Source organism: Triticum aestivum, chromosome 4A, assembly GCF_018294505.1.
Source record: "Triticum aestivum cultivar Chinese Spring chromosome 4A, IWGSC CS RefSeq v2.1, whole genome shotgun sequence".
Lineage (NCBI taxonomy): Eukaryota > Viridiplantae > Streptophyta > Magnoliopsida > Poales > Poaceae > Triticum > Triticum aestivum.
Genome location: NC_057803.1, coordinates 724,440,691 through 724,452,875, shown reverse-complemented (window position 1 = coordinate 724,452,875; position 12,185 = coordinate 724,440,691). Strand labels below are relative to the sequence as shown.

Here is a 12,185-nt window from a genome sequence, read left to right as displayed (position 1 = left end):
ACTCACTCCATATTCTATGTCGATATCTGTGCCCCTTCGTATATCTTTCAAAAAGAATCAGATGTACATCATTGCTCATGTGTTCTACATGCATGCTTGTTCTTTCTTTAGTTGGTAACACTATTTTTTTCACTAGAAAATGATTATATCTCTCATGAGTGTTTCCTTCTTGGGTTTGTCTGCCTAGTTAAATGAGAGGGCCACCCCCTAAGGAAACTATGGTAAATATTTCAGTATTTTTTAGCGGGATTATACCAGTGCATTGATTATTTGAGTGTGTTTTATAACATTTTATATGAGGTTTTGAATTATCCTCTTTTTTATAATTAATCAAAGAGTGTTTATGCAATAATTGTGATGCACACTACAACTCATTATTACAGTTTACTAACTGGGTTCCCCCTACCTTGCACGTGCAATGGTCAACGTGCTTCTCCATCACCTTTCTTGGCGGCATATCTGAATGGTGCTCGGGTGTCCTCAGTCTCGATAGACCATTAGGATAGTTCCTTCTGTGGATGCCGACGAGAAGATCGAGGAGGGGTGTCATCTTCGGCTGGGAGAGAAGGTTTCGATGGAAAGAAGACACATCCTTATGGATTGTGTCATGGGTGTCGGATCACCGATATTCCCTCGCATGCGGTGCCTATCCTTGGCATAGAGCGGATATCACCGTCATTGGCATCGTCCACTTTGCTATCATCGGCAAGGATGACACATAGGACAAAGAGGAGAGGTCGGGTGACGAGTGTTGCATTGTTATGGAGGTCACAACTGTCATTCTCAAGCCAAAGGGAAATTCAGTAGAGGGGTCTTGGTTGACAGGGAGAAACATGAATAAAAATATGGGCGGACAACTACAAGAATTCTAGGAGAACAACGAGTACCTCACACCGACATCCTGTGTCTAGGAGTGGAGCCGCTGGTGTCTGGTCAGTGAGGCAAGGTCATTGGCATCTGATGGTTCACTATTTGTATGTAGGAATCAAGGTCGGTCGGAGCATGTTGCATGATGTCTTTCGTCTCCTTGCTGGGAGCACCTCACATTGACTCCCTGGCGTTTGCTCGCTCCAGCAAGCAAACTGACCAACACGCACAACTCTCATCCTACACGCTTTTTTGGGAGCGGTAGGGTGAGAAGTGGGCCCACCACGTGGGAGAGGGCGGGGCAATTTAAATGTGAGGACGGGAGGTCTTGTTGTGGTATGCAGGCTCACATAATAATCTACAGGTAAAGCTTTTCTATAACGAACAAACCCACACGCCACTCTCCTCCCCTCCTCTCTTTCTCTCTCTCCCCCCCCACGCTCTCTCTCTCATCACAGATGTTCCCCCTTCCCCTCGACATCCACGCCGACTGCGCTTGAACCGCCCACTATTGAGCGGTGGATGATGCGTTGAGACAACCGCGTGGGCTCCTACTGTGTTTCCATCCACATCTGAAGTCCTAGGTGTGGGCGACCAACCACATCCAGATTTGGAGTCGTCGCAGTTGGGCGACCAACTACATCCAGATCTGGAGTCCTAGGGGTGGGCGACAAGCCATTTTTCCTAGATCTGGAGCCAACATGATGATTGGCGATGAAGGAAAGCAGCATACTGTCTCCGATGGCCACGTCTTACCACGATTGGCATCGGAGAAGGTAGTTGTTGCCTCCACTTCGCCCTCCGCTATCAACATCGAAGAAGGTAGGGGAAGAACTCGCCCTATTTTTTTCTAGAAAAATTAAGGTAAAAATTAGTTGATCTCTGAGTTGTGTTTATTTTACTTAATTGAGGGAAAACACTAGACTTGTATATTACCATAGACTGATTGAAATCATTAGACAGAGGGGCATTAAGTATTGACGGGACACCAATTCCCTCAAAAAAAGAAGTATTGATGGGACACTAGCCAACATCCCAAAGCCACTGTGGAGATTGGAATTCATGCTCCACATAGTTACCAGAAATAGCACAAATGGTGTTACACTCAGCGCCTTTATAAATTTACACAATTGTGTAGCTAGTGAGCCAGTAGCAACCTCCAGCCAAAGACCTTAACCTTCTCTGGAACCTTAGCTCTCCAAATCACATCCCAAATACTCCAATTATATGTCGCACTTGAAGAGCTAGAAGCAGGGGAGTTGTACCTGGATTTGAGTTGGGTGGCAAGTTTATAAGCACGTCATCCATCACATAGAAGGGTGATTTATGCCAAATATCTCCTCTACATCAAAATCAGAAAATAGCCTGTGGACAAGGTTAATATTACATTTATTTTTTTATCGAGAGAACCAACTGGTTAATCCACCTCAACCTTGAGTTTCTAGCGAATTTGGCAACCTGAGGCCATACTGTCTCAGAATCCAGTTGTCTCTCTGAATCTGAATTTTTCGTCCATTCACTATATGCCAGATGATGCCTTCCTTGAGTATCTTAACTCCAAGCGGGGGATGCATACGAGGAAATGACCATGTCCAGAATATCCCACAACGATAATTATGATTTCAATACTCTGGAACATAAACTATCCGGCTTGTGAATCAGTCTCCACCCTTGCCTTGCCAGGAGAGCTTGGTTAAACATATGCATATCCCAGAATCCTAGAACACCTCCTCTCTTTTGTTTTATAAGTTGGTACCAGGAGAGCCAATTGACTTGTGATGTCCTTACTCATCGCCCCACCTAAAGTCCCAGATAAAATTTTCATACTTATCACAAAAGCCCGTGGACATTTGAACAATCCAAATAAGTAATTGGGAAGCACTTGAACCACTTACTTGATCAAGACCCCTTTAGCTGCATGGGTCATATACTTTTCAATCCAGTCCTTGCACATTTTTGTGAACCTTTCCATGATTGACTAAAATTCGAGGCAAATATCCTACCTTCTGGGGTTGGTAAACCCAAATATTTACTCTCAAAAGTGGAAGCCACAACACCAAGGGTGACCTTTATCTCTTATTGGACATGGGGCGAGCAGTGTTGACTAAATAATAAAGAGCATTTATCCGGGCTAAGAAGCTATCATGTACACCTTTGAAATATATTTGGAGTGTCCTTCACTACCCTCACCTCTCTTCATACGGCCTTGAAGAACAAAAGGCTGCCATCAACAAACATTAGTTTAGAGACACCTAGGCTCCCTCAACAATTTTGATAGGCATTAACCTCCCTTCCAAGACCTGCTTTCTTAAGATGCTTTCCCAACCATCCGCAACCAATAAGATAGTGCATTCAGTATGTGACTATAATATTCCTTCTCAGCCAGTGAGTACTGCTTATCATGGACCCAAAATCTTTCATGTCCAGGACCAAACATCCTGTTGCAGCACTCCCAGCTTAGTGCAGTCATCGGCCAGGGATTTCAGTAGTTTCCTCCGGCGACGATAATCTTTCCCATATCTACTCATACCGAAAGGATTTCACGTTGCTATGCACCTTGGTCTGTCTCCGTATTGCAGCCATAGAGGAAAGTGGTTGGAGAATATGTGTGTACCATTGTTCACTCTGAATAAATCACACCAACCCGACGATGCAACTGCACTTTCAACCCGACGGTCACATTGCTCTTGCCATACTGTTTATTATCGTATGTCCAGGAAGGCCCCTTATAGCCCTAATTATGAAGATCACACTAGAACAAGGCTTCTCTGAACTTGGTATTTTTCTCTCGAATATCCAAGCTACTGAGAAGTGCTCACGCTGCCACATCGTCTCATAAAAATCACCTATCATCAACAAGTGTTCATGAGCATCTGGCTCTATTCTTTTGAGTAAACTCCAGATGTGACGTCTTCCTTACTCCTTAGGTTCACCATGTAGCCTGACACTTCAGGCCACGGGAATCATCATGAATTAAGACATTGATGTACCTCAGGTCATATGGCAGTCTTTTTATTTTAGTTCATTTATCTCAGAACAACGCAGCGCACCCTTGCCCTTACCATCATGCACAATACAATGCTGGCGGCTTAGCATCCACCTAACATTATTGAAACTCTTTTCATATTGCTGAGTTTCAGAAAGTAAAACGATCATCAAGTGGTATATGCGTGCACGAGGCAAACTAGCTCTTCAACTATCCAAGACTGTCCGAGGCCCCAATAGTTCTAGATCAGGCGACTCATTTCTCCTGATAGGTGCTTCCTTATCACATGTCATTCATCGGCAACCAATGGGCCGATAGCTTCCTTACCGCCTAACACACCTATGTTGCTCATGCCACCTCCATTACCCTCACCTCATGCCTTCTTGTTCAGACCAGGACCCTTCTAACTGCGTGTCGCCACAAACTCACTACCAGACTCACTGTCACGTCCCATGCATTTACCCAACACCGCCTCGGTGTTCACCAGGGATTGATCAACTTACTTCCCTGGCTTAGCCTTGAGGCTATTCTTACCTTTGTGGTGCTTGGCTTTCGTGTTACTGGCTCCAGGGGTAGGGGAGGAGCCTTGTTGAGGTTGACTTCGCCCACTTCATTTTCCTTGCTGGCTGCTGGACTCATGGAGGAGGCCTGGCCTTGAATCACCTCCGCCCTCCGGGTTTAGCCCCTGGCAAGGGAAGGAACCAAGTTGATGTCGAGTTCTACCCCCTTGCTCTGAGTTGTACATACAAGTAACTTTGGAGTGATTGCCGGTATCGTGGACGAGACCTTTCCCACCTCCTGCTGGAGTTGGGAACCCATGATAGCCATTGGTTGTGCATGGGCCGACGCTAGTGTTAGCATAATCTTGATTGTTTTGTTTGGAACATGATGTAGTTGGTGCTTTGCATGTCACGTGGCTTTATTTCTTTGGGGACTAACCAAAGTCATGTACATGTACTAGTAGGAGTTCACGTGTTTGAGTCAAGCTTGAGTCCAAATATGTAGTATACGATGTGATCTAGGTTAAGTCAATTTCTGTGTAGGACATGGTCTCGTGGGTTGGCCGAGTATATATATTCGCTGTCCGGTGCCACGGTCCATGGTCAGACAGAGTTCTCCACCGTGCAAGGCTGCCCAGGATCATCTTCCTTGGCCCGCCATCACCCCCATTGGGGGCGACCTCCTCTGACGCGCTCATCGCACTTTTGTTCTTGTTAGCCTGACTCTGCCATGGATGATTTGGGGATCTGAGTGTATGTGTTGTTGGTGGATGTGCGATCCTGTTGTGTTTATGCTATATGAACATATGAAATAGTTCAAGGGTTTACCACTATCAGTGTAGAACAATCTTAGAATTTCAATATTGCTTGCACTTTTTAATTTCAAATGTTGATGAAATTTATCGCGTATCTGTGGGCCCAGAATCGAGGTGGAGACAAGAGCCAAACCTGTTGCGCAACATATATAAATAACATTCGGTGGAAAGAAAAATACAGAACTTGCCTTTTCTTTTCAAATGTTGATGAATTTTATCATGATCAAATTTTCTTGAGGCAGATGCACATTTCGATGGCAATACTGTAGTCTTTGCTCTACTATGTATTATGTTTATAGTTTCTACAAACATTTTTATTGTGTTTGTATAATTATCATAGCTGTAGTAGTACCAATTTAATTAAAATAGTGATAGCAATTTATATTATATAGTTAACTCAAGTCCATTGCTAAAATTGTTGTCCTTTCATGATCCTTAATGCAGAATTTGAAGCTGATATCATGCAAAACATCAACCGGAGCTCCAACACCCCCATCTCCGTGCACCGTGTCATGTTTGGACCCGAAGGCTGGGCGGACCTACCACACGGATTATTGCACTCCATCATTGTCCTGTTGGGTTCAACCCGTGACCTTCTTGCATTCATCGCCACCTGCCCTAGCTGGTATGCCGCATTCATGTCAATCAATTCTACCTTAGAAGAGCTCTTCCCACCTGTTATTTTCCGGAACTGTGCCGACCAGACAAGCTCAGCTGGCTCTAACATTGGAAACACATGGGAGCTCATTGATCCTGTATATCCAAGTACTCCGTTGTGTCGCTTGACCCCTCCAAGTATTTTGGACAAAATGACAGTCGTCAAATGTTCTTATGGTCATGCGATTTTCTGCTACGAGAGATCCCTTGTCATTATGGACGTGCTCAATGGCACTACAGTTGCAGCTCCACCTTTCCCATTGAGTCAACTATGCTACAAAACCTTCATATCTCCAAAGGCGTCACCAGATTCATATCTATTTGTCAGCAGCCCGCACTGCCTGTACGCTTGGCGAGTTGGGAGCCCCTCTTGGTTGCACTGCGATTTTCTAAATGCACATTTGATCAAGGAGATGGTGTCCTTCAAAGGCCGGGTCATTATGAGGATGCGTCAAAAACTATACACCGTGCATTTGGCACCTCAGTTTCATGTTGAGGTACTAAGAGTTGATTGCAGAGATTATATGGACCCGTACGTGCTTTCCGGAAATTTGGTGGCTTGTGAAGACACACTTCTCCTACTTGGTCGTAACGGGGAAGCCTTCTCCATTGACTTCTCAACTGAACCTGCAAAGTATGTGATCGTGGAAGAGGAAGGCTTGAAGAAGTGGGCGTTCTTCTTTGGCGAGAAACGTAATAGACAGCCACGACTCTTAGTGAATCCAGAGAGAATGGGTTTAAGGGGTGGCCTTGTCTATCAGTTGGATGAAAATGCTCGGGTATTTTCATACCCAGTAGATGGCAACCAAAATGAGGAGTTGGAGCCAGAACCTTGTTTTGCGACGATCAATGCTTATCTTGCTCGCAATCCTACATCCTTTGCAGCTTGGGTATGAGATCGTGTCATTGCAGCGCGCAGTTGTCTTGTTGTCGTTGGCTGCACTTGGGGACTTTTTGTCGCTATGTTCCTTCTAGTTTCAGCTCCTTTGACGGAGTACATCAAGATTTGTAATAATCTCTGTTTGCCACCCAGTGTACATTCCTGGAGGCAAAACTTGTGCTACATGTTGCTGTTTTCACTGAACTTTGTTAATTACTCCTCTTTTGCATACAAAAGATAAGGGTTTGCATCCTGAATCAATACTAGCTCCTTGGGTCTTCAGCATTTTTTGTGTGCACCATGTCAGATATGTGCCTGGGCTTTATTTTAGTTATGTGCTTTGTTTGGTCCATACATCTATTTGTAGCTTGATCTTCTTCTAAACAGAGATAATCAAATGCACGCAGAGCTGTTTGCTGAAGCTACGTGCAAATGCAGAGCTTTTTGGTTGTCGAACACTCTGTCTGCCTAGTTTTTGTTGGTGTGAAATATAAAATTTGTGCTGAATGCATATATGCTGGTTATATGTTTGTTGGCTGAACTTGCAGTCTATATTAACCTGATGCTATGGACTTGCATCCTCACTCTAATTCTTGGTGACCTTGCAAATCTCCAGCCCAAAATGCGTACAATGTTCAGTTAAAAAATGGTAGCTCTGCCCAAGCTATGTTCTCAAGATTCACATTTCCACCCAATAAGACTGTCATATGCTCAAGCACATCACGTGAATAATCAACAATCATAGTACAATTACTCTTAGCTATCTATGTATTAAAGGGAAGTTACAGGCCTAGCCCATGTTATCAAGTGCCCAGGTACAAGAAAACTCCACAATCTGTAAGAAACTCCCTTGTAATTGCCACAGAAAAAGAGAGGAAAGTACATAATCTGATAACTTAATCTACACTTCTGTTTGTAATGCAAGTTTTGAAACACGTCAAGAACATTCAGTGAACTACTCATCTTGCTACTGCAACATAGTAGAATCCTCCCACCAAAGCTGTATCAGAAGCTAATCATCAACCGCACTCACGGCCGTAAGATCATCGCAGGACGTAACAAGGAAACGCGCGGGGAAGACCCAGGTTGACTCCAATTTCAGGTACCGTCTTCCAGTGTTGAAGAGCTGTGTCGAACGGTAATAACATTTTTCCCATAGTTGGACTGCAGCCCAAGGTTTTTCAGACTGATAACTTGGGAAGTATATGTGGTTGCTCCTTCCTCCCCATCCCTCTGGGTTCATGCACGGCAACGCCTTGCACCGCTCGTCAATGCTGATAAAGATGGCCCAGTTATCTAACTTGTTCACTTTCACCCACCTTGCCTTCTTGGTCATGGTGTCCAATGACTCAAGCTTGAAGGGCATGAACTGGAAGGCCTCCGAGCGCATCCGTCTTCCCGCCTCCACAAGTTTGATCAAGAGAAGCGTGTCACCACACACCAGTAGCCATGCTTTTTCATTTGCCGAATAGAGATCTTCGGTTTTATCTTCCTCGAACACAACTTTAAACTTCTCAACAATGAGACTGGGTGACAAGTGAATGATGTAGAACCACCCGAAAGACCCTAGGGCATATGTCTTGCCCTTGAAGGCCACATTTTGTTCAATGGAAAAACGAACAACTTTAGGACTGTGTTTTGTCCAAGAGTCGCTCCCGATGCGCCACAGGAACAGATAGGCTCCAGCACCGACAAGGAGATGCGAATCAGTGGATGCAACAGGGGCAGTTAAGGTGACATAGCTGATGCAAGTGAAGTGAACTGACTGGAGGGAAGGAGGACCAACCTTAGTGCCACTGAACGGATTAACAATATGGAACCCATTGTTGTCGTAGAAGATGAGCTGACCATGGGAGTAGCGCAGAAAGGTCATGCTTCTGAGGTCACTCAAGGAAAGAAAACTGCGAGAGGATGAGGTGGCAGCAGGGTCAGCCAATCTCCATGCGCCTTTGTGGAATAAGGTCCAACAGTTATGCGAGAGAGTCTGTCCACCGTCGGTACGGAGATTGGGGTGGAGGAGCAGAGGCTGGAGAGAGGACCTGCGTGCTGAGAAGAGATCACACCAATGACGACAAGTGGTACCGAAGGCGAGGAGGTCGCGGAACGAGCGTAGTAGAGCGACAATGGGTCGGAGCAGGTCGTCCGGGAGCTCTGCCCATCCTTGTGGCCGAGATGAAGCAAAGAGTGAGGAGGCAGAAGCAGAACATGTCCTGTTGGCCATTATTTGCATGATGGGTCTCTCCCTGTTCAACAAAGCAAATTTAAGAAAAAGGTTAGGCTTGCGAAACAAGGTATAACTGTATAAAAAAGAACATGAGTTACCAAGATGAGCTACCAAGATTCTAAAAAACATGAGTGATGCGTGTCGTTAGGACATCAACGCCAAACTATGTTCCCATCATACACTGAACTGAACAAAGGTACTAATCGCATTGAGTTGTCGCTCCTGAGAAGTTCAGAATAAGATCAACAATGATGAAAAAACTGAATATAAATTATATGGGGAAGTTATATGTATATAATACGCGCTAGATAGACGGCTTGTTTAAGTTTCTTGTAGATCTTTGTTCATACAGATTACACACCACAATCGCCTAGTATTTCTCAATCAAATAATGTATCTGGCAAGTGTCCATGCTGACAGAAAAATAAAAGCAGAGCACATACGAATTTCAGAGCAAATTGAGAATCGGTGACCGACACCCTCTATTATTATCTGCAATGTTGGAGATCTAAAGTGGGAAAGTCTCAATCTGGATTGCTTTTCTTCTTCGAGACTAAGCAGAAAGAATCCATCTATGCCTTAATCCCTACTTGCAGATGTAGGCGGATCTGATGCAACATCCGCAGGTGAAGAGAAACGGGACGAGGTAGGGTTTGGGTGTATTACGTGAGCGACGAGGACGAGGACGAGGAAGCAGTGGCCGCCGGCGCCGAGGAAGATCTCCCGCGGCTGCGCCTCCATGTGCGCCGCCGATTCTTCCAGCTCTCGGATGAGCAGCGCGCCTTCAGAACTCTCGGATAACGCCGGCCCGGCCTAGTCCAGGTATAATGGGCCGAACATGGGTATGACCGTAAGAGCATCTCCGGTTCGGCCCAGGACTCAAAAAAAAAAAAACGCAATAATTTCGTCGTGGGGGTGACTGGGTTTCCCAGCCGCCGCACCCAGGTTGCCCCAGATGCCATTTTTTGAAATATAAAATTGGCCAAACAAGACACAATTTCGTCCAAACTAGACGATTTTCATTGATATTTGTATAAAAAACTAAAAACACAAATTAAAAACGACTACGCCCAGCCACTGCTGCCTCCCGCCATCTACATGCCGAGGAGCCTGTAGAACCAGGTGTAGTCGCTGTCGTCACCGTCTCTGCTGCACCCCTGACCAGCGTCGCCGATGCGCGGGGGGTTGGATGGCCCAGGCGCATCCTCGTCGTCGCTGTCGAGGACGACCACGCCACCCTCCGCGCGTCCGCGGCGCCGAGCGGCGATCTCTACGATCGCCCGGCGCTGGCGCTCCATCTGCTCGCGGACGTAGTCCGCCTTCACCCACTTGAGGGCGGTCTCATAGGCGGCGGGCATGGCCTCGTGCTCCTTCTTCACGGGGAGCAAACCTGGATCGGTCTTCGTAGGAAGGAGAGGGGCGGCCGCCCTCGTTGATGACAAGGGCGCCGCCGCGTATGCGGCGCCCTAGTGGCGTCTCCTGCAGCTCCGGCTTGACGGGGCGAAGTGCCGGCGAGCTGGAGGACAGAGAGCTAGAGCCCGACGACGATGATGTCGCCGTCTCCATTCGCCGTGGCATCCAGGAGCTGTCGCGGCGACGAGAGAAGGAGGGGGCGCCGGGTACCCCAGGCCTCAATGTGCTCAAGGACGGCCTCAAGGGTTCGGCCTGGGACGCCCCACCATCGGCGCCTCCCCTCGGAGTTGTGGCGGCCGCGGGGCTCGACGCCGCTGGTGGCGACAATCTGCTCCTCGTGGCACCGCTCGAAGTACGCCGTCCACAGCGTGTTGCTCGTCGGGGTCGTACCTCGGCTGATTCCGTTGTGGCTCCGGCAGCGATAACCGGATTTCGGCTCGCCGGGCCACTCCGGTTGGCGCAGGCGGCACCGGGACACCGCCAGCGCCGAGCCTCCAGGTGCCCGACACCCGCATGTTCAGGGGCACCGGGTAGTCGGCCTCGTAGAGGAGGCGCGCCTCAACCTCATGCAGATGGCGGCGACCGAAGCCGTTCGCCACTCCGTCGTCGCCTGGGAAGCGCTCGACCATTGACATTGGCGTGGGAGAGAGTGGGTGAGAGAGGCATCGGCGGCGAGAGGTAGAGAGAAGGGTGTCGGTGGCGAGAGTTTGTGCGTTCACCGGCGAGGGAAGACGGCTTATAGCTGCAGATGGGCGGTGGGAGAGCTGCCACCATGTGCCGCGTGGCGGGAGGGGACGCGTGTCGCCACGCCTTCACTGCGCTGCCCGTGAGGCATCAATTGAAGACTGACCGGCGTGGCGGCCTTGGCATTGATTCCCGTGGGAACCGAGGCGATGAGGACGAGGAAGGCGGCGATTCACTAACTCTGAGGACCCACTCCTTTTCACACCAAAAAACGTTTTCCCCGTTGCCCCTGGATGCCCCCCAGTGCGCCGGGTTCGGCCTGGGTCCGGCGGCGCCAAAATCGGCCCTAAACAGTGAAAATTGGGCTTCTGTGGGTGCGACCGAGCCGAATTTTCTCCGTCGGCGACGAAAAAGGGCCTTGGGTGGGGGGCATGTTGGGGCGCGGCTGGAGATGCTCTAAGACCTGCTCTATGGCTGTGTGTTTTAAGGCCGACTCCAAAAGTTGTTGGACGACCCCAAACAGACGTCTGCTTTATCCGGATTCTGTCCGTTTGGGTCGGCAAAGTGGACACAAGCGTCCATTTGCGGTCGTCCGCCGGTTGTCGCACCCGACCGGCCGTCACATTTGGTGAAAGCGTTCAGATTTAAACTAAAATTCAAACAAAAAAGGAGATAAAAAATAATCTAAACGATAATTATATATTACATTAACGTCCAAAAGTCATGGCCGAACTATTCATCATGCATCAACTTAAACTCAAAATTATTATAGAAAAGAACAAGACGTCCCCGCCGTGTTCACTGCATGGCCTCGCCACCGTCTTGGTTGCCCTCTTCCTCGTCTGTGCTGAGGTTGACGAAGGGAGGCGACTGCCATAGGTGGGCTGGTGGCGACTGTGGCGGTTGCACAGCAGGGGGGCGGCGGTGGCACGTGGAGCGGTGATCATGTGTCGGTGCCAACCAACACGTGTGGCGCAGACGCCAACTCCCGCGTGCACGACAAAGTCGAAGTTCACGACCAGGACTGGCCCACCACTGCCGGGTTCCACCGGAGTTCCGCGTCGTCTGCCTCCTCCAGCTCAGGGATGATGACATCCCCGACGGACGAAAGCGCGATCTGCACCTCCAGGCCATCCCACTAGGCGTTCTCAAACTCCAT

The 12,185-nt window shown here is 48.1% G+C and overlaps 1 protein-coding gene and 1 pseudogene across 1 annotated transcript; one reads left to right on the top strand and one right to left on the bottom strand.

Moving 5' to 3' along the window:
- Positions 1-1,268: 1,268 nt before the first annotated feature.
- LOC123083408 (uncharacterized) lies at positions 1,269-6,899 on the top strand. The gene is made up of 2 exons (XM_044505456.1): positions 1,269-1,689; positions 5,613-6,899. The coding sequence occupies exons 1-2, from the start codon at positions 1,569-1,571 to the stop codon at positions 6,719-6,721; spliced, it is 1,230 nt and encodes a 409-aa protein (XP_044361391.1). The 5' UTR covers positions 1,269-1,568; the 3' UTR covers positions 6,722-6,899.
- Positions 6,900-7,440: 541 nt separating this feature from the next.
- On the bottom strand, positions 7,441-9,670 carry LOC123083407 (uncharacterized; annotated as a pseudogene).
- Positions 9,671-12,185: the final 2,515 nt, after the last annotated feature.

Excerpts from the sequence above, each read along its gene's own strand:
- LOC123083408 (XM_044505456.1), top strand. The coding sequence starts at position 1,569 with ATGATGATTGGCGATGAAGGAAAGCAGCATACTGTCTCCGATGGCCAC. Across the intron at positions 1,690-5,612 it reads CGCTATCAACATCGAAGAAG|AATTTGAAGCTGATATCATG; the intron begins GTAGGGGAAGAA and ends TCCTTAATGCAG.